The 27,871-nt window shown below is 53.4% G+C and overlaps 2 protein-coding genes across 2 annotated transcripts; one reads left to right on the forward strand and one right to left on the reverse strand.

Moving 5' to 3' along the window:
* Positions 1 to 4,289: 4,289 nt before the first annotated feature.
* Positions 4,290 to 11,015, forward strand: Pla2g2f (phospholipase A2 group IIF). Its single transcript, XM_021630742.2, has 5 exons — positions 4,290 to 4,528; positions 5,132 to 5,184; positions 7,232 to 7,376; positions 8,201 to 8,310; positions 9,155 to 11,015. The coding sequence occupies exons 1-5, from the start codon at positions 4,416 to 4,418 to the stop codon at positions 9,364 to 9,366; spliced, it is 633 nt and encodes a 210-aa protein (XP_021486417.1). The 5' UTR covers positions 4,290 to 4,415; the 3' UTR covers positions 9,367 to 11,015.
* Positions 11,016 to 17,499: 6,484 nt separating this feature from the next.
* On the reverse strand, positions 17,500 to 26,521 carry Pla2g2c (phospholipase A2 group IIC). Its single transcript, XM_021630741.2, has 3 exons — positions 26,383 to 26,521; positions 24,815 to 24,918; positions 17,500 to 18,438 (listed from the first exon to the last, which is right to left on the reverse strand). The coding sequence occupies exons 1-3, from the start codon at positions 26,484 to 26,486 to the stop codon at positions 18,275 to 18,277; spliced, it is 372 nt and encodes a 123-aa protein (XP_021486416.2). The 5' UTR covers positions 26,487 to 26,521; the 3' UTR covers positions 17,500 to 18,274.
* Between the last annotated feature and the right edge of the window lie 1,350 nt (positions 26,522 to 27,871).

Raw genomic sequence — 27,871 nt, forward strand, 5'->3', positions numbered from 1 at the left:
ACTCCAGTCCATGGAAACAAGATACAATAACTCAATAACCTCCCTGAAAATCAGAAACAATAGTCTAGTAATGAAAAAGTCCCCAAGCACTTGACCAATACCTGGGCACTTTCTGTTAGCACTCTTTGTTACCTGGGCTCACCCTGTTACTTGGACACTCCACGAAGCTTCTCCCTATCCCCTTGATCAGCACCAACCAACCAGTTTGTGACAATCTTGCTTCTGCTGAACACAAACCAATCAGGTAGCTGAAAGTCCCATTCCTCGCTCAAACCACAATAAAAACCTGGCTCTGCAACTACTCGGGGCTCCCCTCCCTAATTCACTGCAGTGGATGGCGGGGAGTCTGAGCTTAGGCCCCTAATAAAGGCTCTTTGTTCTCGCATATGTGGTCAGTCTCCTGGTGGTCTTTGGGGATACTGAGATCTGTGCGTAACACCAGCAAGGGCATCCAGTTTTTCAGCCTCAGGCATGACAGTGACTGTGGTTTATAGTTCAAGTTGAGCTTAGGTCTCAAATTTCTAGTTGAGTGATTGATTGATTGATTTGCCAAGAATGAATCTGAATGGTTTTTCCTGGTTGGTTTGATTACATCTGAGATATATTACACTTTTTTCTTTTAAAATTTGTTAATGTGCTGTAATACATGTGGGTTGAATTCTTAGTGTAAAAATCAACCTCTCATTCCTGTAATAGAGCCAACTTGGTTATGGTTTACTTTCTTATTTATATCCTTATCTTCTTGTTTATTATAAAATCTGTCTAGCAGCATTTTGCTAAGAGGTTCCATGTCTATGTTCAGGAGGGTCACTGGGCTCTACTCTTCCTTTCCAGTGGTGGGGTTACAGCCTTTGGTATTAGAACAGATATGGCTCCGGGGGTAAATTCAGCATTTCCTCATGCAGGAACTCCTTTTAGTCTTTATTCTGGGCAGAACTGTGTTCCCTCAAAACTCTCATGGTGAAGTCTCTTGAGCTAATCCTAGGGCCTCAGAATGTGTCTGTATTTCCACAGAGTGCCTTCACAGGGGAGATTAAATTAAAACGAGAGTCGACCCTAACCTACTAGATTGTTCTTAAAAACAAAAGGCCTAAAGTCACCCCCACGGTGTCTCATTGCATCCATCTTTGGAAGCAGCTTAGGTCTGTATCTGGGGTTGCTATCCCACAAGTGGAATTTCTGGGCCGACCAGTTTCTTATTCATTATTGAGCTCTTGGAAGGAGAAGGTGGGAGTGGAGGAGCCTGACATTCCCTGGGAGGATCGCGCCTGTCTGAAGACCTGCCTGACTTGCACCTCCACCGGAACTGCGAGGCACAAGGTGGCTTTCTGGGGTCCCAGCTTCTGAAGGCTGGGAGCTGCATCTTTTCTGAAGCTTAGTCATCTCCTGGATGCAAATATGGAAGTAGAATTAGAACCCAGCTCCCTGCAGACACATGACAGCAATACTGGCCTTGCCACTGCCAGACTGAGGTGGTGGAGCGAGCCGTTGTCACACAAGGAAACCCTGAGAAAACAAGGGACCATGCTTTCCAAAATCCCCTATCTGTGTCAAGATCCACAAGCCAAAGCATACAGGTCCCTGCAGAGGAAACACACACTAGAGCCTGTGACTGGAGGCTGTGAGGAGGAACTTCCTGGGGAGGGGAGGGACCTCTCCACAGACAGGAAACTGGATACAAGAGGGGTAGGGGACAATGAATGACACCCAGTACATGCCCATTGGCTTGGGACAGGCAGAAGAAGTCTGAAAGCCCTGAGGAGGAAGAAAGGCTTCAGGGGACCCTTGTCAACAGGATTGGAAACACTGGCTGAGGAGAGATGAGGGAATCATCTGGAGTACCAGTTTCCAACAGGACATTTTCTTCATCATCCCCAACCCCTACACCCCATCCCAATTCACTCCAGAACCTTGTCACAATCCAGGCGGAGAGAAGTTGAGTAAACACGAAATCAGGAGGACCCAGTAAGGGCAGGGGTTCTGGCTAAACTGACTAGCTTTTTCTGAAGAAATTGGGGTAATCGGGCATTACCCCAGGGGATGGCAGAGGCTGAGGAGCTTCTCAGAGATGGGAGCTGCCAGAGAGGAGTAACAGAGATTCCAGCTGAACCATCTTAACAGGCCTGTAGCTAGAAGTGGACACTGCCTAAGTCTTTAAAACAGAGTCCTGTGCACGCTTCATAGCACGAACACTTGACCTTGGCAATTATAATCCTTATTCCTAGAAGAAGGGCCTTGGTACTCCGACTCCACATCTGAGGGACAGGGGGAGGGGGATGGCACAAAGCAGGGAAGGAAGCTGGCTGGCCAAGGTCTCAGCCTGGAGATGGAGAACTGGCCCCTGCTCAGTCTGCTCAGGCAGCTCCCAGATCTCAGCCCCTCCCTACTTTCCTGACCCCACACAGTACACAGTAGTGACAGAACCAGCCACACACACCACACACCCTAAAAACAAGCAAGTGATGCCAACATCCACCCTCACAGGCCCTCCACCAGAGGCAATGGTGGCATTCAGGGCATCGATGGTGATTTTCAAAGACATTTGGGGGGGGTGACAATTCAGGAAAGAGGGCTGTTGCAGGGGCCAGGGGTGCTGTTTGAAACCCTGGGGTGTATAGCCAGCCTCATTGAATGTGGTCTCTATCCACTAGGACAGAGCAGGTGAGTGAGCTGGGGCCTTTCTGACAGATGCAAGTGCCTGCGCCCCTCCGGTCTCAGTCTGGGGGAAATGGCCACCAACATGTTTACGGATGACTGAAGCCCCCTTCAGATGTGAGCAGGAGTTCTGTCCATCTGGACAGGGGACAGGTACGTGTCCACAAAAGCCCTTTCCCCAACAAGAATCTCCTTCCCCGGGCCAGACTTGGGCTTCTTTGTGGGTATCCGCAGTGTCCACTTCTAGCTACAGGCCTGTTAGGATGGTTCAGCTGGAATCTCTGTCACTCCTCTCTGGCAGCTCCCTTCTCTGAGAAGCTCTTCAGCCTCTGCCATACCCTGGGGTAATACCTGATTACCTCGATTTCTTCAGAAAAAGCTGTCTAGTCAGTTTAGCTGGAACCTCCACCCTTACCGGGTCCTCCCAATTTTGAGTTCACTCACCTTTTCCCCACCTGGTATTATTGACTTCATTTTCTTTTTAAATAATACTTTATTTGATTTTTTTTTTTTAAAGACAGGGTTTCTCTGTGTAGCCCTGGCTGTCCTGGAACTCACTTTGTAGGCCAGGCTGGCCTCAGACTCAGAGATCCACCTGCCTCTGCCTCTAGAGTGCTGGGATTAAAGGCATACACTACCATGCCTTGCTTTTGTGTGTGTGGGGGGGTATTTTGATTTTTAAAATATTATATTTTTATTTTATGTGTATGTTGCTGAGTGCATGTAGGTGTGTTGCATGCTTGCAGGAGCCTGCAAAGGTCAGAAGAGCCATTGGATCCCCAAACTGGAGTTACATATGCTTGTGAGCCACCATGTGGGTGCTGGAAACTGAGCCTGTGTCCTTTGCAAGGACAATAAGTACTTTTTACTGCTAAGCCATCTATCCAGCTTCCATTTATTTTTATTTTATGACTGCTTTGTCTGTGTGTATGTACCACTTGCATGCCTGGTGCCTGAGGAAGCAGAATAAGGTACCGGATCCCATGACACTGGAGTTACAGGCTGCAATGTGCATTCTGGGAACTGAACCCAGGTCCTCTGCAAGAGCACCAAGTGCTCTTCACCACTGAGGCAACACTCCACCCCCATTCTTTCTCATTCTCTTTTGAGACAGGGTCTTATGTTGGCCCTGTCTTGCTATGTAGCTAAGGAGGGATTTGAACTCCTGCTCCTCCCGCCTCCATCGCCCAAGCGCCAGGATTTCACAGGCGTGTGCCACCACACCTGGGTTCCTGCTGTGGCTGAATCCAGACCCTTGTGCCCTCTGGGAACTTAGCCTTCTTGGCCTTGTATATGGAAGGGAGTCCAACCTCTCTTGCTCAGGGCAAGGCCCTGGTGTGGGAAGGTCCCTTGAAGAAAGGGCCTGTTGCTTTCCTTTGCCAGCAGTGTTGCTGGGTGGGCATTTTCCTTAACATCTTCCAGCTGGGGGTGGAGAGAGCTTCAGCACAGGTGAGGCTGCAGGTGCAGGGGGCGGGGCTAATTCTTGGTGGCTGCACCCCACTCCCAAGCCCAAGGGGGTGGGCAGGCTGACATGGGGTGGGGACTTTACCAGCCAGGTGTGGGAAGGGCAGTGGGAGGGAAGAGGCGGAGCCAGCTTTTTTCTAGGACATCTGCCACCTGCCTCCTGCCCAGGGGCATTGCCCCAGCACTACCCTGCTAGTGAGCGTGGCAGCGTGAAGCTGGGGCCTGCTCCCCAGACACTACCGGGTACATCAAGGACCTCTCAAGCTCTATGTCGTTGGCCTTCCAAAATCCAAAGCATGGCAGATGGGGAGCAGGCCAACCCCAAAGGGTTCAGGAAGAAGGTGCTGGTTAAACCCTCCACTAGACGGAAGAGCCCAAGCCTCGGGGCCTCTTCTTCCAAAATCTCCAGGTAGGTGCTTGCTGCCCTGGAATGGACCATTCCATGGAGAGGGGCAGGGAGGGTAAGGGATCTACCCCTAGAGTCAGTTCTCCTGGAAGGAGAGCTCTGAGTTTCTGAATGCTGAGCAGAGGTGTGTCGCCTGCATTCTAGTGCAAGAAGAACCTTTGGGGCCATTTATTCAACTTCATCCTGTTCTTGAAGCTCAGAGAGGCTGAGAGATCTGCCTGTGCTCACTCAGCATTTGCAGAGCTGAAACTAGAAACCAATGACCCAATGACTCGGGTCCTGGGACTCCTTGGAGTATGGATTTGAGAGAGCTGTCTCTGGTGTGGGACAATGGCTTCCCATCTTGGAGCTGAGAGTTGGGGAGAAATTGGTTCTGGTGGCTCTGCCACCCCAGGGTGTGGTCCTCCCAGGATGCAGGCCAGGTGGGGAGGTGCCGACCACAGGGCTGGGTGACAGCAAGTAGGGCAAGAGAAAGCATGGGTGACGCCTTGCCTGGGACCCGACCACAGGCAGCTGGAGAGGAGCATGGGTGGTGGGTGGCTCAGGTGAGACTGGCTACGGGCAGCTGGAGAGGAGAGTGCAAACTGGCTTTTCCGTCTCTCTCAGGTCCAGCCTGAATATGAAGAAATTCTTTGCCCTCGCAGTCCTGGCCGGCAGTGGTGAGCAGGACTCCCAGGAGACCTTTCTGATTACCCGTTCCCCCAGCCTTCCCCTAGAAATGTGTTGCTCCGCTGGCAGGCTGCTTCTTCCTCTCTCTGGACCTCCACTTCCCTGTCAGGCTCCATCCTCTCCTCTGGGGCTGTTTAGTTCTGGACACCTGTAAACAAGCCAAGAGCCTTGTTTAACGAGCTCTGCTGGGCAGGTGTGGAGAGCTGAGCAAGCCTCGTAAACTGGCAGTGTTTGCCATCATTTTTGTGGGCCTGAACATATGCATTAGTGACTTTCCGTGCTGGCAGCAATTAATGAGTTTGTGTGCAGCGAGATGCATGTCTGTGCATGAGTGTAGGTGTGTCTGAGCACACAAGATGTCTGTACGCCCCACAGTTCAGTAAAATATGGCTCATGGCTGGCACCTGGGTGTTCGTCTGTGTTCATTGTGATGTGTGTGTCCACAGTGTGTGAGTGATCGTAGGGGGCATAGCCCTGTGTGTGTGTGTGTGTGTGTGTGTGAGAGAGAGAGAGAGAGAGAGAGAGAGAGAAAGTGGAGAGTGTAAGGGAGTGTGTGTCTATCCTGTGCATAATCATGTATATAACATAATCATAATCATGTTTCTTACTTTCACCCTGTGAGAGCTGACAGTTGGGGGCCGGGAGCCTGGTGCTACCTATATCCTACCCCCAGGGTAAAATGCCTGTGGCTAGAGTAGGAGATGGAGCTTCCAAGCCAGTCAAGGAGGCAGCCAGGGCCTCACAGCAGCAACCAGGTCTTCAAGGCCCTTTGGGGTCCATCCATCTTCCAGCTTTCCCATCCCAACTTTCTGCCTCTTAGAACATTTCCTTGTCCATGTAGGGAGGAGGTTGGAGGATGTGAGGAGGGCAAGGGGCATGTACTGGTACTGAGCTGGGTACCTAACTCCAGGTGCAACCGGAGCAGGCCAGAGCGGAGGCGGCATGCGCACAGGCTCTACGCTGTCTGCCTTCGAATCCACGACAACAGAGCAGGTTCCTGCCTGACCTCTGCAGCTCCCAGCCTGTGCCATCTGGGCAAAGGCCTTTACCTTCTGAGCCTTTGTTTTCTCATCCTGCAAATGAGGATAAAACATCCCTCCTGCTGGCGGGTGGGTGAGTGGCCCCAGACTCACAGCACTGAGTTAGCAGAGATGGCTCAGTGAGCCCGGCACCCTACAGGGGACCAGTTCACATAAGGAAGGATGAAGGGCTGGAAGGCCTGGCCACTGCTAGGGAGATGATTTTTGCTGGTGACAGAAGGGCCTTTGCATTGCTTCTGGATGTGCACTCTCGAATGCTAGCAGGGACCCTGGCTCCGCTTGAGCCACAGAGACACCAGCCAAAGGTCAGAAAGGGAGAGCAAAGACGTAGAATCAAATTTATGACAGTATGTGGCATTTGGGAAACCCTCTCCGACACTCAGGATGACCTCTTGGGGGAGTGGTCTCTGATCTCGTTAAGTTGCCCAGGCTGGCCTTGAACCCAGCCTGTAGCCCAGGCAGCCCTTGCATGTTCAATCCTTCTGCCTCAGACTGTTTCCTGAGTATCTGTGATGTGCACCGCCAGACACCGCCGAAACGTAATTCTGACTTTCAGTATTTTCAAGTTACTCTGAGTTTATCAGGACGCGGCCACGTCAGAAGCCTTGCATCTGAGGTAGAGGGTGTGGCTGAAGTACCCCTCCCTGCCTGGGTTCTCCAACACCATGTGACAGTGTGAACCTAGGCCAGTTACTCAGGGCTCCAGCCTCAATTTGCCTATCTGTAAAAACGCGATAACAAAACGTCAGCAGTTGCAGTGAATACCCAGTGAGTTACTTAGGATGCCGTCTGGCCTGAAGCTAATATGAACCATATTTGGTCCTCCAGCTGTAGGGCTGGAGTGGGCATCACCTCAGTCTACAGGATTTGTGTCTTTCTTTCCCTCCCATCCCCACCCTCTCATCCTTTCCTCCCTCCTACCTTTCCCCATCTCACTCCCAGGGTCTTGGCTCTAGGGAGAGACCAGGCTAGACTTACACTCCCAGCTCTCTTGCAGCTGTATCCACCGTCCACAGCAGCCTGCTCAACCTGAAGTTCATGGTGGAGGCTGTCACACACAAAAACGCCATCCTGTCCTTCGTGGGCTACGGCTGCTACTGCGGACTGGGGGGACGCGGCCATCCCATGGATGAAGTAGACTGGTAGGTTCTGGGAGGCCTCCTGTGGGGATGGATGGGGGCAGCTGACGGACAGGCTGGGGAGGAAGGGCCAGGAGCTCCAGCTCTGACGTCTCAGATGCTTTCTACCACATTTCAGCTCCTCGCTCTAGGAAAGAATGGCCTTTCATGTCCTCCTACAGACAGACAAGGAGGTGCCAGTCCCATGGCTGCTGTGCCACAATGGCAAAGGCTAGGCCACCCACCCAATTAGACCATGCCCCCTCCCTCAGACTGAGAGACTCTGGAAGCCATGCCTTCTGTTCCCACTTTCCCGGCGGCAGCCATGAGCACCAAGGCTGGCAGCGTTCACTCTTAGAAGCTTCACTCTTTAAGCAGAGGAGCAAAGGACTGCTCTCTGCAGTTGCTTGCCATCCTTCATCCCCGCACTGCCTGCTGACCCCCAGATCCTGTTTCCTCTCTGGCCACCCAGCACAATCAGGCAGAGCCTCTGCATGGAGTCTGAGCTACTTCGTGCAGGTTTTAAGGCCACGGCTTCCTTCCCTCCCTCCCTCATGACTGGGTTACTGGGACACCTGACTCCTGCTGCTCCACTCTGGGCTCCAAAGCAGGGAGGGAGCCCAGAGCGCTGACAATAGGACAAAGAGGAAGATCAAAGGCAAGAATCCGGGGTCCCAGTGCCTGTTCTGCTTTACTTTGTGACCTTGGGCGTGTAACTCCCCCCTCTCTGGACAGCAGTCCGAAGGACTGATCATGAGGGAACGAAACTGATGATCTGAGGTCTCTGCTGGGGCTGGTGGGGCTGGGTCAGCGGCCCACACCTGTCTGGTCACCTCTGCCGCCCTCAGGTGCTGTCACGCCCACGACTGCTGCTATCAGAAAGTCTTTGACCAGGGCTGCCGCCCCTACGTGGACCACTATGACCACAGAATCGAGAACGACACCATGATTGTCTGCAGTGAGTCCTGACCCTGACACCCTGGCTTGGGATGGGGCCTCGGGGTGAGGGTTGGGATCCAAAGGTCAATCCAGAATGCCCCATTAAGTCTGGATTTCAGACAAGCAATGAAAAACATTCGGGGGGGTAAGAATATCCCAATCCCAAACGATACACACTGACACAAGATAACTGTTGGTTTCAAATCGGTATTAGCATAAAATGAAGAATTGGAATAAGCAGCATGAATTTGGATAATAGCTACCTTTTGTTACTTGGCCCTTACCAACCACTCCCTAGGGAAGTGGGGGCTTGCCTGGCTTTTCCAATGAAAGAAGTCTGGGAGAATAGGAGGCAACTGTAGGGGTGGGTAAACCTATCCCTCTTTTGTGTGTGTGTGTGTGTGTGTGTGTGTGTGTGTGTGTGTGTGTGTGTCTGCTTGCCTATATGGGCACCATGTGTGTGCATGTACCCACTGAGGCCAGAAGAGGGTGTTGGATCCCGTCATCAGGGTTACAAGCAGTTGCGAGTCACTTGATGTGGACACTGAGAACCGAACCTGGGTCCTCTGGGAGAGTAGCCAGTACTCTTAACTGCTGGGCCATCTCTCCAGCTTCCCCCCACCTCCCTTTTAGCTTCAGCTGTCCCAACTATACAATGTCCATGTTAGACTTTCCCCTGTGCTAGAGTCACTCAAAAGGCTGTGGGTCCCAGCCCAGAGCAGGCCACCCTAAAGGCCAGGCTGGCACAAGGCCTACTGACGTTCAATCCTAGCTCCAAGGCCACTGGCTTCTCAGAGTCTGTCCCCCTCCCTTCCCCTCTGGTCTTGGCATCACCCATAACCCATACCTCCTTTCCACGACAGGTGAACTCAATGAGACGGAGTGTGACAAGCAGACGTGTGAGTGTGATAAGACCTTGACGCTGTGCCTCAAGGAGCAGACATACAGGGACAAGTACCGAGGCTACCTCAACGTCTACTGCCAGGGCCCCACGCCCAACTGCAGCATCTACGACCCCTACCCAGAGGAAGTCACCTGTGGACATGGCTTCCAAGTGACCACTGTCTCAACCTAGCCCGACTGAGGTCTGAGAGAAGAGAGGGTGGGAGAGCCTGGCTGGGGTCTACATTTGGTGTGTGGGGCCAGAGAGGTCCAAAAGCTGTCCCGGGGCTGCCTCCCAGTCCTGTAGTGAGCTCAGTACTAGAAGCCTCTGGAAGGCCGAGCTTGTCCGTGGCCATTACTCTGTCATCCTCACGCTAAGTGTCAGGGTCTTATGGAAAACACAGGACTTGCTGGGGTCTCTCCTGGATATGGAAGGAAACTCCAAGAAGCTTTTGGGACCCCTCACAGGCCTGGACTACACTCCACAACAGGCAGGGTGCTAGGTTGAGGCTTGGGTTCTGGGGGCCCTTGGAGTCCCACAAAATGACTCATGGCTGTCATGCGTCATCTCTTCTGTGAGGACCTGTGACTCTCTAGAGTCCCACTCACAGAGCGGGTGACCCCATCCAGTTCTCAGCTAACAGGATAGGCCCAAAGCCTGACCTCTGTTACCCAGAGTGCCTCTGGGCAGGCTCCAAGGGCTCAGGGACCCCGTGCACAGAGACTGGCTGGGGTGGCCACAGGTCCACAGTTCTTGCCTCTCTGACTGCTGCACAGAAGTAGCAAGTGCCCCACTGCACCTTTATCCCACCCAAACCCAGAGTGGCAAGCTAGGGGTACCTGGAGCTCTCTCTCTCTCCCTATGCAGAGTGAGGCCAGTTCGGACTGTGGCTGGGAAAGTGGGAAAGACACTGAGGTTCAGGTTGAAACGTGGGATAAAGGTCAAAGCAGGAGGCTGAGAGGAAAACACAGCTAGGGAGGAATCAAGATTGTGAAGAAGTAGTGGGGAGATGGGAGCAAGATATATGGGGCCAGGCCGGTTGCCAGACATATAGATGGGAACAGCAGGAGAAAGGATTGTGACAGGGTAGTGTAACTGAGGAGGCTGGGGAATCTTGGGCAGAGGTGAGGGCTCCTGCCAGCAGGTCACCTTCACCACTGTCCCCAGCCTTGTGTTTCTTCAGGTGTATCTGCCCCTGTCCCCAGCCTCACCTTCTATCTCAGGGTCAGCAGTATCTAGCCCTGACTCACATCTGTCTTCTGCCTTCATCCAATGTTAACTCTGAGGGCCCACGGATGCCAACCTCATCTGGACACTGAAGCCTGAAGCTCAGCTTGTGTGGCTACTTAGGACATTGTCACTGAGGAGAGAGAGCCAAGCAGGAAAAGATGTTTAGGCAGATGGCGGTGTCTAGAAGGACGACATTGAGACTAAGGGGTCACCGCGTGCAAGACGAACCCTTCTGAAGCTTGCCTCGTGCTGGTTGTCATGTGACACGGTGGTCACCTATGTGCACTGACCCAACTTGCCTTGGCCTTGTGATCTTCGTCATCTGCCCTCTCAGGAGCTCAGCCAACAAGCCTCCCTCCTCCTTCCCATTCCCTTCCCCACTGGCCAGGGGCGGAGCTGGGATGGGTGCCCAGAGAGCATCCTGCTGAGTTTTGACCTCAGGCTTGCAGGCTCCTCCTCGGTATCTTCCTAGAGAAAAGGCTGGGCTAATGAGACTCTACTTTTGTGGGATCTGGCTCACCCCTACCTCAGTCCCCCTCCTCCACCCGCTCCAGTCTCCACAGGATGCAACATCCCCTCCGCAGACTAATAAAAATCCTCTAGTCTTGGTTGCCACTGCTGGGTCCTTCATAGCCAAGGTCAGGGTGAACACAGGGATACATTCCTAGGCCCCCAGCTCTGGGGAAGGCAGGTTCCTTGACATCCCACAGCTGGCACGGCTCCACCCTTTCCCTCACCCCCTGCTTAGGGGGAGCTGTAGTCCTGTGAAGCTAAAGGCACAGGCTGAGACAATAGGATAAGTAATGCCCAGGCCATGGGCGAGGGCACAGGGACCCACCATGCAACAATGGGATACAGTGTGGGCCCAGCATGTTCCAGGCACCAACCTTCCCTTTTGTAATGATGTGCTGAGGTCCAGAGAAGGACGGCAACCATCCCAAAGGGTCCAAAGCCACAAGCTGTGCTCTGAATCATGAGAACACCATTCAACCACCCCTCCTTGTGCCCTCACATGGGGGTACAGCAAGAAGAAGTGGCTGAGGTCTGGGTACCTTCTTCGTTCAGTGTTGTCCCTTCTGCGATAGAAACTCTGGCCTAAAGGTCACAACTTGATAGGACTGCCAGGGAAACAGCAGCTGACTTAGGTGGCAGGGTGAGAGAGAGGCAGGAGAGCAGGGTCTTCCTGGCTACTAGTTCTGAGGCCAGATGCCTCAGATAGAGAGAGTGGGGAAGCCATAGGAAGCCATGGAGCAACCCGTCTGGGTCCCAGGCCCCCACCCTTTGCCCCATCCAGGTTCCTTCATGGATTCATGTCTGTTTCCTCATGTGCACAATGTCCAGAGCCACGGGTGCTTGTCCTGGTTTGATTTCTATTGCCGAGATACACGCCATGACCAACAAGCAACTTGGCAGGACAGGTTTATTTGTCTTTACACATCCCTTTCACATCTGACCACTGAGGGAGTCAGGGGAGGGCCTTAAGCAGGACCAGAGGCAGGGAACATAGAAGAACGCAGCTCACTGGGCTGCTCCCTACAGCTTGCTCAGCTTGCTTTCTTATACAACCCTAGGCATGGCACCACCCACAGTGGGCTGGACCCTCCCACATCAATCAGTCAAGGAAATGGCTCCTAGACACAGCTACAGGTCAATCTGAAGGAGGCAATGTCTTAGCTGAGGCGCCCTCTTCCCAAACGTAGCACGTGTAAAGTGCACAAAACTAAGGAGCCCAGAGTCCCTGAGAGCGTTGGGGGAAGAAGTTCCCAAGGGAGGCGAGGCTGACCCATGTGTGCTCTGTCCTCAGTGAAGCAGCCTTTCCGCATTGCAGACCTGGCTCATCACGAGTCTGGAAGAAGACAGAGATTGTACCGTCTGTGTCCCCAAGGGTGGCCTCTGTTCCCCAAGAGCCAAGACCTGTGAGGGAAGGAAGGCATGTGGGACCATAGTCTTCACACATGGTGCCCTGTGGCATGGCCAATACAGAAGAGAACATTCCCAGGTGTGCCCCAGAGGTCATTAGGGTCGAGCTGGGGTGAACGGAAGAGCAGGGAAGCCATGAACTTGAGAAGGGCCCCTAGCTCCCACAGTCTGTGTCTTCTCTGTGACTCCTGCTCAGTCTTTCCAGGCCCTGGGGCGGACTAAGGCTTGAGGAGGGTGCTGTCCTTGCTCCTTTACTGAACCTTTCTTGAGCTAGCTCCTGTCACTTGCCCTAGTCTCCAGCATTGGGACCCTCACTCAGTTTTTTTTTTTTAAGACTGTTTTCTAGAACTTGGGCGACACCTGGTGGACAGTACGGCTTACATCTGGTGCTACTCAGTATGTCGCCAGCTCCTCTGCTATGGAACCACAGAGGAGTCCCTACCCCATGCACAGATCTCACCCCAGGAGCCAATGTTCCCCTGGAGCAAAAGCACATATTACCAGCATCTCCTCAACCATCTTGTCTTGGTCACCAATACCTCTCACTAACACCAGACCTCCGGGCAAAGACCATGGGCTAGGTGGTAGTCCTAGCAGTCCAAGAGCTGGCACATGGCCCTGGGCAAGTCACCTTGCCCTCTGGGTCTGCACCCTGTGGCTGGTGAGTGCAGAGCAGAGGTCTGGAAGCCCTGGCATGGGTGTTAATCAGAAGGTCCTCAAGCCAGATATGCAAACAGGAGCACAAGGGGAAGCAGTTCACGGAAGTGGATTGCCTTTGACCTTTCCCACAGAGGCCTGAGAGAGCCAAAGCTGTGGCTGCAAGCCAGTCTGTTCCCTTGCACAAAAAGTTGGGGAGTTCATGGATGGAGCTGAAGGAGGTGGGAGAGAGGAGGCAAAATGGAGGAATCTGAGGACACTTATTTCCCAAGCCTACAGGCCCCTTCCTGGTCCATGCCTGACCCCGAGTTGAGCGGCGCTGGGCTGGGCTGGGCTGGAGCATGGCTATTTACTCAGATTGGCTGTGAGCACAGCCCCTCCTCCCCAGAGGATGGCACAGTGACACCAGTTGTCAGGCTCCCCAGCTGTGGCTTCCTAACAAGCAGCTGATGCTGCTAACTGTGACGAGCAAGGTTCCGGACAGAAATACCGAGGGTTCCTAGAATCAGGAGCCAGGGGTCCTGGTAAAACCAAACCAGATCTCCCTGTAAGGGCCACCATGCAAGAACAGCCTACTGGAGCAGAGGTTAAGTTCCAGGATGTCAGTCAAGGATTAATTGAGCACCTACTGTATGCACGTTGTACCCCAAGCTGCCTTCTCTCTCCTGCCAGCCAGCCACCTGATCTGGACACTCTCCATCATTTTCTTTATAAAATGAGGAGGCTAAGGCTGAGAGAGGCCACACAAATTATTCATTGTCTGCCAGGAATTGAATTGCTGACTCCATTGAGCCTTAACTTCAGAAAGCTTCCTGGTCCAATATCCCTCTCCTATAAGGGGAGATGAGAAGTGTCTTGGTTAATTTTGCTGTGACAAAGTTCCTGGCAAAAGCTACAGAAGGAAGGAAGGAAGGAAGGAAGGAAGGAAGGAAGGAAGGAAGGAAGGAAGGAAGGAAGGAAGGAAGGAAGGAAGGCTTTGTTTGGGCTCTCAGTTTGAGAGTTCACAGTCCAGAGAAGGCATGTGAGCCAGAGCTTGTGGCAGCTAATTATATTGGCCTAGAGTGAGGGAGGAGGGGGGAGAAAGAAGGAAGACAGAGAAGGACAGGGGAGAATGCTACCTGTCCCAGCAGCAGGGCCTGGAGTCATGTCCTGACTCTCTTGTTCCTGCACTATGCTCTTGAGGGGCCGAGTCACATCCTCTGTCATTTGAGCCACCAGCAAGTGCAGGGATCCAGAGTCCCAGCCATCCATTCCTCTCCAGCTGCCTGTTCCCCTGCTTGACCTACGGCCCACATGGTCACTTCCTGTGCCACTTCCTCCCCAGCTTCTCAGACACCCTGGAGTGGGGCTAGGAATAGGACAGTAGCAATTTGGCCTCAGCTCCCATGCACACAATCAGACCTCAAAGAGAGACAGCCCGTCCCCAGGGTTCGCACCCTCCTCTACCACCTTGACACAGGATGGCTTCAAGCAAACCTCGAGAAATGCAGCTTCCTACACCAGAACTGTGAAACTCCATCTGTGCCTGGAATCTCCCTGTGAGCTAACATCTGTGCCAGCATGGGGTCCCCATTGCACCTCTTCCATGGGGCACCAATGTCCTCATGGTTCCAGCTGCCCACTTTGCTCAAGAGTAACCCAGAACCCTAGGAAGTTGGTCGGCCCAGGGTCACCCGGGTTGAGGGAATGGGAGCTCCCAACATCTCAGCCATTCAGCTCCTAGGACCAAAATCAGACTTTTCACAGACCCCAAGCTCTCCTGGATTTGATCTGATAATGCTCTCTATTACAGACTCCAAATTCCACCTTTTTCTGTTTCCCCCTCAGAGCTACTTGCAAACTTTTACATTCCACATGGCCTCTTTAAATTAAAAGGTTATGTGTATGAGTGTTTTGTCTGCATATATGTACCACATAATTCCCTGATGCCCAAGGGCAAAGGAGGGGGATCTGGAGCTACTGAAACTGGAGCCACTGATGACTGTGAATTGCCATGTGTCTTAGTTTGGGCTTTATTACCATGAAGAGACACCATGACCGCGGCAACTCCTATAAAATAAAACATTTAACTGGGGCTGACTTACAGTTTCAGAGGTTTAGTCCATTATCATCATGGCGGGAGGCATGGCAGGGTGCAGGCAGACATGGTGCTGGAGAAGGAGCTGAACTCCGGGCAGCAGGCCTATGTCTATATGAGCATGTATGAGACCTCAAAGCCTGCCTCCACAGTGATCATATGTCCCTAAGAAGGCCACACCTCCTCCAACAAGGCCACGCCTCCTAATAGTGCCAACTCCCTATGGTCCAAGGAGTCTATAAGGGGGCACATCTATTCAAACCACCACTCCAGGTGAACGCTGGGAACAGAGCCAGGTCCCCTCAAAGCAACAAGTGCTCTTAACCCATTGGCATCTCTCCAACCTCTCCCCATCACATGCCCTCTTCCCTCCACCCAACTTTACATACATATTAGTGATGGCAAGGGGAACAGACTCGTTGCTGCCATGAACTTCTATTCTAATGGGGGCAAAGACTATACACAAGGATGGGCACGGTGCATCTGAAAAAGGAGAAAATGCTGGAGGGGAGCCGGGGTCTGGGCAGTGTAGTTAGGTAGCACATTACAGACATGGGCTGAAGAGGAACCACTGGAAGGTGGGGAAAGGGCGGCTCCACTTCCTGTTGACTAGCTGCTGCATGGGAAGATGCGAAGACGGCCCTGAGGAGGAGCCGGTGTGGTCACCTCTGCCCAAAGCAGGAGGCCGAGTCTGGATTTTTCCTCTTGTATTTTATTTGCATGTAATCATTCCACTGAAGTATTTTATAATCTCGATGTCATGGCGAGGTCATGCCAGCAGCTTGAGGTGGGGAATGGATTTGAGAAGAGTCTGACCCCTGTACTATCCTCAATCCGTGTCCCCAGGAGAGGGGCACCTCCACACCCCACACTCAGCCATCCCAACTCCTCTCCTTTTTAGGGTCTCAGACAAGATGTCAGGCCCTGTCCCCGGCATTCCTTAAAGGAGCCTTCTTCCCAAACGGTGGCCACTGCTATCCAAACAGACAACTGTCTCAGCACCTCCCAAGCTATTTGGTTCTTGTGTCCTTCCCCCATGCCAACAGCTTCTTGGAGTGGACAGAATTTCTACTTCTCTACCCTCATGACAGGCCTGAAATTGTCAGTCCCTAATGTCGATGAATGAGCACCCTTCCAAGAGAACGGTATTTCCTGCAAGCCCCAGCAACACCCTTTTACGGCCCCAACGCTCTCTGCTCTGATTCTGGACACAACGCTGACTGGGACTCACTCGGCCCTCTGTAACTTATCCACCTCCAATATAGAAGCTGGCCCCATAGGCGAGAGATTAGGATACCACATAGCAGCCTGGTCCTCCGTGCTGAGTGTTGGCCTGGCCCCTCTCCCACCACAGCTGTCATTAAGACATCTTTCCAGGTTGGAAGCAGTCTCTGAGCTGACAGGACCCTCCCGAAGGTGATGGACTCTAGCTTAGCCCAGCCACACTGATTCGCCTGCCCCCTCCCTGATGTTCCCAGGCCTCAGATGCCCCCAGTCTCTGCCACCCACTATGTCTACTTTCTGCACATGCACGGGCTGGGGAAGGAAAGACTAGGTGGGCTGGGGAAGAACTCAGAGGCCTGCTTCCCAGGCCCTCTGCTGACCCTTCTGCCTTTCTGTGCTCCGCTTTCTCAATCCAGGTTTTAACCTCTGGCGTTGCTAGACGCTGCTACAGCTCCTGGAACTTTCCCTGGAATTTTCTTAGGCCTGAGTCTGTGTGTGTTTTTTCAAATCTCTGAACCCCTGCTGCTCAGCTACGCACATGGTATGGGCTTAATACATGTATGTTGGGTGAAGGCAGCCCCACGTGTGTTCTCTACCACTGTACAAATCTAACTGTCTCCCACAATGCCTCCTGGGGAGGGGATGGGGGTAAGTGACCACATTGCCATGGCCTCCGAGTCTGGCCCGAGTGCAGAGAACCTGGCAGTATTAGTGAATAAATACCAGCAGCATCTGCTAGGTACCGCTGTGCAGCCAGCCACACCCAGGCCTTCCTGTATGAAGCTCATGGGCCCGTGTGCTGCACCTCGGCCTGGGCTCCGCTGGGCTCGTCCATGCTTCCGAAGTCTCTGCTGAGCCCAGCGATCTGCTCATGCTGACCCAGCAAGCTCTCAACATCCAGGAGGTGGAGTCCAGGCTTCTCCCTGGTGGATGTAGGTGTCCTGGACCTGTCCTGGACCTCGGAGGCCAATGCCTGCACTTCAGACCTTCAGTTTAGCTCCATTGCTGAGCAGAGTCCCAGATTCAAGGGATGGAAAGGAGACCCCTCCCTTCCGTGCTAGAGCGTAGAAAGCTGGTGCCACCACGCAGGGAGGCAAGCATGGCCACGGCCGTGTCTGCCATCCTCCGTTCCTCTGACACCACGGACTTCAGACTCCGTCCCTATTGTTTACTAGACTTAAGTCCCACGGGACCAGAGGCTTCTAAATGGGGGGGGGGGGGTTGAGACGCCTTGGATCCACTGTCCCAGATCTGTTCTCCACTTCTCGATGTCATCTGAACCATGACATCCTTGTGGTAATGCTGCACACCATGGTTCTAACTGTGCCCCGCCTCCTGAGCCAGGAGAACAGGCTGCTTCCTGCTGGAGGATTTACAGAGGGCAGACCTGGTGAGGCTCTTTCTTGGGGCTGTGCTTTCTGTGTGACACCTGCTTTGTTTCCAGCCAGCTCTGTGTAGAGGACTTGGTTCCCCAGTCAGATATATCCTGACTTGGACTCGGGGTATGGGAGAGTTTAGGCTACATCCTGGGGCTCTCTTCTCTTCCTGGGACAAGAGTTTGGGACCACCTTTCAACTCCATCCCTCTGTGTGTTTTCTTTTCCTTTTCAAAGTTTTTAAAAATTTCTTTGAGGCAGAATCTCAGGTAGCCCAGGCTAGTCTTGAACTCATCATGTAGTGGAGGCTGCCCCTGAACTCCTTGCCTCTCCTGCCTCCACCTCTCAAATGCTGGAATTATGGGAGGCCTCACACCCCTGCTCCCTTGCTTTTTTGCTTCCTAGCACTTCTGTTGGAATGTCTCACTTAATTGCCAGATACCCATGCTTGGTCTGTTTCCATTTCTCACCTCCAGTGCCCATACTGAGTGAGAAGACTCCCTGGACAACAATGCTGAGCTGCAGGAGCCTGAGGGCTGCTGGGAGATGTCAGAGACAGCTTTCCAGAAGGACTAGGACCAGAGCAGGCGCCCTGTGACAGGGGGATGGTGGTCTCCCTAGCACCTGAGTTTGTGCCTACCGCACTGGGGCCTGCTGAGGAAGAGCTGTTTGAAGGCTTTCTCGTAGGTGTCCAGGTGCTCCTTGAAGCAGTACACAGACTGCCTGTCACACTCACAGGCCTTCTGCCCGCAGAAGCAGCTGCTCCCCAGGGTGCTTCCACCTGTGGAGACACACAGAGTCACTGGGGCTCCCTGCCCCCTCCAAAGCTGGGCTCTAAGGTGGGGGAAGGGCAGGGGGCCCAGGGGGAGCTACAGGGGTGGGCTGGGGGCGGACAGCAAGAAGGGAAGCAGAAGTGCTTTTACTTCGCCCGCAGCCCTCCCCCAATAACAGACACCTAGAAGGAGGTAAACGGGGTGCAGAGGAGGGGCTGCATGTTGCGGGGTGCGTTACTACACCCAGGCAGCACATTGGCCAAGATGACAGGTAGGACTCAACTCCCCCCACCCCCCATTTCCTATCCAGACACTGACTTGACATACCAGCTAAGATGACAGGCAGGACTCGCCCCGCCCCACCCCACTGGCAATCTCCTATCCAGACAATGGCTTGTCTTGTCTTGTCTCCAACTGCAGATGTTCAAAGCTACCCTGCCCATTTGTACCACGACCACTGAGCCTGACACCTCTCCAACCTTAGAAATGGCCCTGACTGACCCCAGCATCTCTCTAGGGGGCCTCCTCTCCTTTCCCTTCCTGTTTCCCATCTGTTGGCAAGTCCCTTGGATGCCCCTGCATTTAAACCACTTCATGCTTGGCCCTCTTTTGTCTGTCACCCTGGCCTCTACCCACACTCTTGCCCCTCTCCACACCCCTGTCACCACCACCAGAGGAAATTAACAGGTAGTCTCAAAATGTCACCCCAATCACATTCACACTCCTGTTTAAAGACTTGCTGTGGTTTCCTGGTCTCTGCCAAAGAGGTGACCCGTCCCTTTTTGGCAGTCCACGGCCTACCTGCCACAGCATGACTGTGCCAGCCTCCCCTTCTTCACAGAACTGCCACTCTCCCACCCCCAGTCTGCTCCAGGCACAGGGGCCTCTGGGAGTTCAAGTATCACATTCTGCCTTGTCCCAGGGCCTCTGGACATGCTGTTCTCATGAGCCCATCTCTCTAGCATCTCTCAGTGGTGAGATCCATAGGCCATTTGGGTCTTGATGGAATCTGAGGCCTTCAGAGAGGGTTATCCAAGCCACCTGGTCTAAAGCTCTCCCCAACCTCTCCCTCCCAGGTCCTCTTGCTGATTTCATTTGCATACTGACTTGCTGTGCCCTCCTCTGTCCTGTATGAGGCTCCAAGAGGCGGGGACTCTGGGTTACCATAGCGTCTCCACCATGCAGAACAGAGGCCGGCCCATGGGAGTCCCAGAATACTGTTGCAGAACAGCATATAAAGCCCTGGGGACTTTGGGATCTGGTAGAGACCCATAAGCTGAAGGGCAAGCAGATGGGAGCCTTCTGTTGAGTAGTCCCAGGCCTAATGGTTTATGTGTGTGCACATACATGTGCACACGTGAGCCTATAACTAGGGTAACTGGAGGTACAGCCCCTTTCTACAGAACTCCCCAGATCTGCTCTCCAAGTGAGGAAGGAGGCTGTTTGTGTTATGCAGCTGGTTAATCTCCCTGGAAAAACTGACGTTGACTATAGTAAAAAAATAATCAGCATAATAAGGACCCTTGTAGGATGCTGGTCACCTTGGCTGCTGTTCACAGGGTGTGTGCCTTGGACCCTTGGCCTCTACATACACAAAAGAAGCAAGCCCCTGTCGTGGACCAGCGAAGGCTATTTCTCTGCTGCCCTCCCTCTCCACAGCCTGTATTCCCACCGGAGCTGTCCTCCCACTATCTGCAGCCTCGATTTCTCAGGGCAGGCACCGCCGCCCCACGCCTCAGCTGCCCCTCACCACACACCCTCGGGAAGGTGCCAAGGATGTTCACACCACTCCTACTCTTCCTCACGCCTGCACCCTTTGGCCCTCTCACATACCCTTCTCCATCTGTGAAGGTCTGCTCAGATCCATCAAGTCCCAGCCCCCCTATGGCTCTTCCCACCTCTCAACCCCAGGCATGCTCCCCATCCACCCTGTCCACGGCATATCTCTGTGCTGCCATGGCCACAGGGGGCATGAGCTGCCTGAATTCGGGCCTCTGGTGCTCATCCTATGACCCCGGAAGCCAAGTTCTGGACGCAAGTGTGTAACTCACACACTTCATGATCTTAGGCAAGATGCTGCTTCTCCCAAAGCTTGTCTCCTCCGCTTTTAAATGGGATAAACACTCGGGCATTGCCCACTGAATGGGAGTCTTCGCCCAGTCACTCATTCAACAAACAGGCATCAAGCTACTGGCACACAAGTTGCCTTTGTCTAGAAACTGGGGGTACAGACAGGAGCAAGCACTCGTCCAGACTGTACCCAAGAGCAGCACTCCATAAGGATCCTGAGACTGAGTGCCCCTATAATGAATAATCCCCCACAGGTCCCCAGAAGGTGGTGCTGTCTGGGGGAAGCAGTGGAAACTTCAGGAAGGGGAGGGCAGGTCCCTGGAGGGTGATTTTGGAAGTGCCATTTTTGTCCTGGCCTTCCTCCACGGCCAGGACATCTGCTCTGAGATGAATTCTCTGCCACCGTTTCTCATCACAACGACCCACGTCACCACCGGCCCACAAACAACAGAGTCAAGGATGATGGACTCAGACCTGCGAAACTGTGAGCCCCAAACCAATCCTTGCGAGCTTCTAAGTTGCTCTCTTGGGCCATACCAATGGAAAAAGCCGATTAACACAGAGAACCAGCTTAAGGGCTTTTGGAGATGAACTAAACGCATTTTACAACATAAGATGAGCAGGAGGCCTTGAGGGCAGAGGCACGGTGCTGCGGGCTGGGTATGAAACGTCCCTATAGGCCTGTGTTGAAGGTCCGGGTCCTTGGCTGGCAGTGCCATTCCGGAAAGTGATGGAGGCTTTAGCTGGGGGCAGGTCTAGCTGAAGGAAAGAGCTTCCTGTTAGCCAAGACTTTGGGGGCTGTGGGTTGCCCTCTGCATGTCTTCTGCTCAGAGGCATGGGGCCAACTAATGGCTGAACTCCCAGCAACTGTGAGTCAAGTTAAGTCAAGTGGGAAACGTCGGGTGTTCTGTCACGGCCATCGGTAAAGTAGTGAACACAGTACGGCTCTCAGAGAACGTACATTCAAGCTGGGGGGAGGGTCCAGGGGAGATGAGTGCTGGGAGAGAAGGGGTGTGTACCAGGCCGTAGAGGCTGGTGTGAAGAATGCACAGAGTGGTGAGAAACGTCTTTACAAACTAAACTTCCAGAACTTGCCGCTTCTGCACCCTCATCTCCCAGGGGCGGGGAGTCCGAGGCCTCCAGAGGCAAATGACACAGGTACAGGTGGCCGGAACCTGTCTCTACCCCACACAGGCAGGCTCCACCCTACACATATGCATGCATGTGTGGGTGCGAGGGGTGTCACTGCACTCTTCTTAAAGCCCCTTGTGAATGCCAGGTGCTTAGATAAACCTCCTCCTCAGGGGAGCGGCCACCTCTGTCAGCCATGTTAGGGCTGTTTTCTTCTTCAAGAAAACTGGCCCTGGGCTCCGTCCAGGACCTTGCTGAGTACTAATCTCTGGGCGGCCTTTCAAGCTGTGGACACCAAGCTCTCTCTCCCCAGCCCTCACCTACCACACCACACCCTCCCTACAGTCCTCCCTGACACTGGTTGCTAGGCAACTCGGGACCAGTTTGGATGCAGGATTTCACAACTGCTGGAGGCATTAACTCTTCCCCGGGGCAGCCCTTTCAACGGCTTGCTGTGTGGCCTAGGCTGGGCTGGGGTGGGGTGGGAGGCTTAATTCCATGAGGGTGCAGGAGGCAAGTACAGGGCAGGCTTCAAAGGAACTGTAATGAAGACAATGAGGGGAGGGTGGGCTGGAGAGAAGGCTCAGCGGTTATGAGCACCTGCTGCTCTTCGGGAGGACCTGGGTTCCGTTTCTAACACCTGCGTGGCAGCTCACAACTGTCTGTAACTCCAGTTTCAGGGGATGTGTCGCCCCCTTTTGGCTTCTGCCGACACTGCATGCACATGGTGCACAGATATACATGTAGGCAAGACGCTTCTACACATAAAATTAAAACATAAAATAAACTAAAAAACTCCCCCCCCCCCCCACACACACACAAAGTAAAGAGCATGACTAGGCCAAAGCAGATATCCCCACTAAACCCCTGCAGTGGGCCGGCCTCTCCAGGGTCTCATAAGAGGGGTTATACTTGTCCATCACTCAGTGATGTGTGTGATGTCACCCCTTTCCACAGATGGGGAGACTAAGGCTTGGCTGGGAGGGCGAGGCTGGACTGGAAAGCTGAGGCCTCATCGCAGGAGCGAGTGAAAAAGATCTGGGGTATTGGGCTAGCCAAGGTCATTCCCTGTGCTTCCCCACCAGGACAGAGCATCTCACTGGTTGCCTGAGGCTACGAGACTTGCATGCGGACAACAACCCTCCCCCCAGGTAGATGCCTTCCCTTTAGGCAGGATAGCGGGGAGAACCACCTGGGCCCAAAGCTCCATCCTTTCCCTGGCTGTGTGAACTTGGACATCCCAATGAACCTCTCTGAGCCTTGATAACCTGTGTAGTCAAGGGGAGAAAGGTGCCCACCTCAGAGGTCTCTCCTGGGGAGCCAAGGAGAGGTGCACAAAGCAGTTATCATCAGCTTTAAACAGAGGTAGCTGCTGCCCTCATTTCGCGGGTGAGAAAACCGAGGGCCTCCAAACCAAGGCATCTCAAGCTGGACAGGAAGTTCCAGAGCCCAGGAAAGGCTCAGCGGGCAAGTCTCCATCGTCCCTGTCCCTCAGCTGGAGAAGCCCCCTACGGGCCTCAGCCCTCCCACAGCATCAGTGAGGGGCTGGCTGGGATGATCTCCAAGGGCATTTTCTACTCTGGAGTTTTCCTAAGCTGCTGATCTTGGGAAGACGGGGTCTGGGCCTCCCTCACTCTGTGTCTGGCTTTGGGGTGACAGTGGCAGCGGGTGCCCAGCCAACCAAGAGTACATGGGTGGATGTGCTTGCTTGTCAGTCCACAGCAGCCGCAGCAGGCTCAGCATCAGAACCCCCAGGCCATGTAGTTCTAGGACCCCTGGAGGGTGACATTCTCAAGAGCCCTGGGCTACATGTGGGGACAGGGTCTTGGCCTAGGCCTCAGCAGCAAAGGTTCTCTTTATGAACTAGGGCCCTCTGCCAGCTGTGCAGAGCTGTATATTAGACAGACTGAACCAAAACACAATCTCCTATCGTGCTGGTCTGAGCCTCTAGCCTGCCACATTTCCAATCCCATAGTGGATGCCAGGGAGAAATCAGAGTCCTGAGTCTGTGTCTTCCTATGTGCTGTACTACAGCTCTGGGCAGGGTACTGGGCACCCAGTGTGGAGTCATACGTCCCCTATCCTGGGATATGAGTCCCAAGTGGTAGCTCTCTGACCCAGGAGGAGGCAGGTGTATGCCCAGAAACACAGCTGTGCATACACCTGGGAGGAAGTGGCTCTCTATGCCCTAAGGCCTGTCAGAAGTTGAGCTATGCCCTCTGAGGAAAAAGAAGCCACCCACTGGGCTGGAATACAAGGCTGCACAAAGGCTCATGCCCACAGCCTTCAAGCTTTTTAGGCCAGACTCTCCATCCACGTGCCCACACCCCCAGCCCCGTGATACTCCTCTTGGGTGGACATTCTGTGCACCCACCCTTCCACATCCCTCCCTCTTCCCCTCTGGGCAGCGCCCACTCCTAGTGACTTTTCTGTCCCTACCCATCTTGGTCACGGTGCACAGCATGCAGTCGCCCTTAACAAATATTTGTTCAACCGAAAGGCAGCCCAAATGCCTTGTTAACACGTGACAGCAAATGCAAAAAGAACACGGCTGGGGCTGGGTTGGTAACTCAGTGGCTGAAGCACTGACGTTCAGACACCCGGACACCCATTGCTGGGTGGTGGCGGTGGCCTGCCGATAATCCCAGCCCTTGAAGGATCCGCACAGTGAGCTTGCCACGTCGTCGGCCGGCTGAGGGTTTGACTGAGATTCTGCTTCACTGAATCAACAGGCCCTAACCTCATCCTCAAGCCTCCATCTGCAAACATACCTACATGAGCCAGGCATAGTGGTGCACACCTTTGATCCCAGCACTTTGTAGGCACAGGCAGGAGGGTCTCTGGGCAAGTTCCAGGATAGCTAGGACTACCCAGAGAAGCCCTGTCTCAACAACAACAACAACAACAACAAGGAATGCTCTCAATATTGGTCCATAATGTACCAATATTTCCTGGTGGGCTGAAAGTCAGTGTTGGGCAGAAGAGACCAGGAGAAACCAAGCAAGGACTCTCCAAGAAGCTCTGACTCTCAGACCACAACCCTACCCCACGCCGCTGTTTTTGTCTCAAAGCACCTTAGAGTCCTATTCCCTAACACGGGACAACCAGTGGGCCAATAAGGAGGCGGCCATTAAGGATCAGCCCAGATCACACTGTTTATCACAGGGAGGGCTCACTACTCACAGGCCACAGTCCCGTTGACAATGCTGAATTGATAGCTGTGCAAGATGGGCTGGCAGCCATTCTCCTTAAGCTTGTGGTAGCAGCAGTCGTGAGCCCAGCAGCACCTGGTAGTGGGGAGAGGGCAGTGAGGAATTGTGGCTATGTGTGGTGTCCCCGGGGAGTCAGCGAGAGGACACTGGGCAAGACCTGGGAGGGACTTGACCTGTTCCCTTCTTTGGGCCCGACGTGGCTGGAGTTGGGAGGTGAGTTACTGATACAGCTGTCCTTTCCTGGATGTCCCCATGTCTAAATGGGCTCTCAGCCCTTGCTGGCCCTGGGCTGATGGTCTGCAGTACTGAATCTACCTTGGCCTCCAACAGGCAAGGTACAGGAGGTGGGCAATGGCAGGAGGTGGACTTAGAAATGGGTACGTCTGTGTTGCAGGCCAGGCTCTGCTGCTTTCCCAGGGGGTGGGTGGCCGAGCGGCCCTTAGTCTGGGATCTCTCCTCAGCTGTGGGGTGGGTTGCAGTGGGGATGCTGCCTCCCGCATTCGCATTCATTACGAGGCCAGTGCTTCTCAACCTGTGGGTGGTGACCCCTGTGGAGGTTGCGTATCAGGTAACCTCCATCTCTGATATTTACGGTAGCAACATCACAGTTCTGAAGTAGCAATGACATAATTTTATGGATGGGGGTCATCACAACATGAGGAACTGCATTAAAGGGTCACGTCATCAAGGTTGAGAATCACTGTGCTGGTCCCGCCTCTAAGGACATGCCAAGAGACACTTCCCTTCTTATTTCTTCAAATGGGAAAAGACACACATTATCGTCTCCCCACTGTGCCCTCCCCAGATTACACTAACTTCCACTCTTTTTTTTTTTTTCTAGCATCCCACACCACCCACCCTCAAACCCTCAGAGCTGTCCTAGAAGCCAACTTTGTATGGTGTGACTGCCTCCAGATGGACAACTTTTTCGAACTGGGCCACTTGGCTTCAGTCTCCTAAAATATGGAATGAGGTTGGGAGAAGGCAGGGCAGTCTCGCTGGCCCATAATCCTAAAATTGGAGCATCTGAGCAACGATCTCCTTTGCCAGGTGAATGGGAAGAGCTCTGGGCAGGACAGACTGTAACACTGGGGCCTTTGATTGAGCCTATCAGGGTGGGGCTTGGGGTGTATCTCAGTAGTATGGCTGTCCAGCAGGGACAGGGTTCTAAGTTTGAACTGTACGTGGTGGTGTGTGTCTAGGATGTGAACACTTGGGAGGCTGAGGCAGGAGGATCCAAAGTTCAAGTCCAACCTAGACTATGGAGTAAGTTAGAGGCCAATGTGAGTTAGGAGGTAAGACCCTGTCTCAAGATGGTAACAGCATACAAGCTATTCCACAGAGCCCTGGGCAGTGTCGAGGGTCATGCAGGGGAAGGTGGCTCAGTTCTGGCTTCCTCGAGGCTGGCCCTGCAACTCCTTTCAGTCCCATGCTGCCTTGTAATTGCTTCTTCAGGACTTCTAATCCCCTCTGCCCTGGCTGTAAGCCTGGGCTTCAGTGCAAATGCAATAGGGCGCTAGTCCAGACCTTCTGCCTCACCTGTCTGTGGCGTCCACAGGGATCCCTCTGCCCCCAAGCCCACAGTAGCAGCCGTAGCCATAATAGGAGAAGAAGGCGCTGCGCCCGGTGACGTGTTTGACCATCCTCTGGAACTGCCAGAAGCTGCTGAGGGTGGAGGTTGTCCCTGCCAAGGAGAAAACAACCAACAAGAAGAGCCTGAGGGCCCAGAGGCCTACCAGAGTGCCGGGCAGTTGGCAGTTAGGCCAGAGTCCTCCCTGGAGGCATCAGCTTTCTTCACAGGAAAGCGCAACTCCATTACCCAGAAGTGTCTCGCTAACCAGGATGGGGCCCAGGCTCCCCGGCACTCTATCAGATGAGCTATGTCCTCAGCCCTGCATTTGATTTTTTAATTACAAGCTTATATTTGGTTTGCGATAAAAATACAGCAAAAGCAGAAACTCAAAGAAGGAAAACAATCAAGCTCGCTCCCGCCTCAGTTCTGAGTTAGCTGCCTTGACCTGAACTCTCAGTCCTCCTGCCTCCACTTCCCAAGTGCCAAGATTACAGGCATGTGCCACCACACTTGGCATGATTTGAAAACTGCAAAGTTCACTAGCAACTTGGGGAAAGAGAGAGACCTAAATTTTGGTATATCTGACTTACAGAACCCCCAAGTTACTGTGGCATTGCTGAAGCCAGTAGGAAACTGGTTTTGGACAAACAGCTAACCTAGGCACTCAACTGAGGTTTTGTTTGTTTGTTTTTGTCTGCTTGTTTTGAAAAGACCTCAGATGGCTCCCTGGAAGCCCTTCACTCTGCAGTGGCTCAGTTTTACTGAGTGATCCACTAGCCATCACTAGGATGCCTTCCCTGAAAGAATTACTCTAGCTTGCTAGAATCATGCCTACCAGTTTGCACTGCATTACACATAGCTTTAAATAAAGGCAACAAGAAAGCCTCCCAAGCCGGAGGTGCTGACACCACAGCCGAATGTCATTTTCCGGTGCGTGGCCGGCGTCCCTGGATTCCCAGGCATTCTTCTGAGGGCCTGGCACTGTGATCAGCCCAAGCAGAGAGCACAACCAGGACCTGGGTATCCTCTCTTCACCCAGCGCTACCCAGGAGGGACCACCCCTGTGACACAGCCATAAAGACGGCCCCTCCACTCTCCCAGGTGGCTTCACTTACAGCAGAAAATGAAGACAATGAAAACAGCAATGCCCTTCATTCCCGAAGAGGCCAGGAGGTCCAGGGTGCCAGGGTCTCACCTTCATCTGCCAGTTCAGCTCCTGTTTGGGGAGGGAGGAAGGGAAGGGGCCATTTGGGTTCAAACTGCCAATACAGCGCAGGCCTTTGGGTGCCCTAAGCATAGGCTCCAAGAGACCTTTGCCAGAACTAATGATGTCTGAATAGGGCCCCTTTCTGACACTTTGGCCCAGACGTAAAATGTAAGAAGGGCTCAACTGTTTGAAAATGGCAAGTGCTAAGGGGGTCTTTCTCTGGCAACACTTTCACTCTGCCTGGTTTT

This window comes from Meriones unguiculatus, chromosome 3 (genome assembly GCF_030254825.1).
Source record: "Meriones unguiculatus strain TT.TT164.6M chromosome 3, Bangor_MerUng_6.1, whole genome shotgun sequence".
Taxonomy (NCBI): Eukaryota; Metazoa; Chordata; class Mammalia; order Rodentia; family Muridae; genus Meriones; species Meriones unguiculatus.

Bases quoted from the DNA above. Each gene is read 5' to 3' on its own strand.
- Pla2g2f (XM_021630742.2), top strand. From the start codon at position 4,416: ATGGCAGATGGGGAGCAGGCCAACCCCAAAGGGTTCAGGAAGAAGGTG. The intron at 4,529-5,131 runs GTAGGTGCTTGC...CGTCTCTCTCAG, and splicing joins TCTTCTTCCAAAATCTCCAG to GTCCAGCCTGAATATGAAGA. The intron at 8,311-9,154 runs GTGAGTCCTGAC...TTTCCACGACAG, and splicing joins CGACACCATGATTGTCTGCA to GTGAACTCAATGAGACGGAG.
- Pla2g2c (XM_021630741.2), bottom strand. From the start codon at position 26,486: ATGGTCAAACACGTCACCGGGCGCAGCGCCTTCTTCTCCTATTATGGC. The intron at 24,919-26,382 runs GTGAGGCAGAAG...CCCCACTACCAG, and splicing joins CCTGTGGACGCCACAGACAG to GTGCTGCTGGGCTCACGACT. The intron at 18,439-24,814 runs GTGAGTAGTGAG...GTGTCTCCACAG, and splicing joins TGTCAACGGGACTGTGGCCT to GTGGAAGCACCCTGGGGAGC.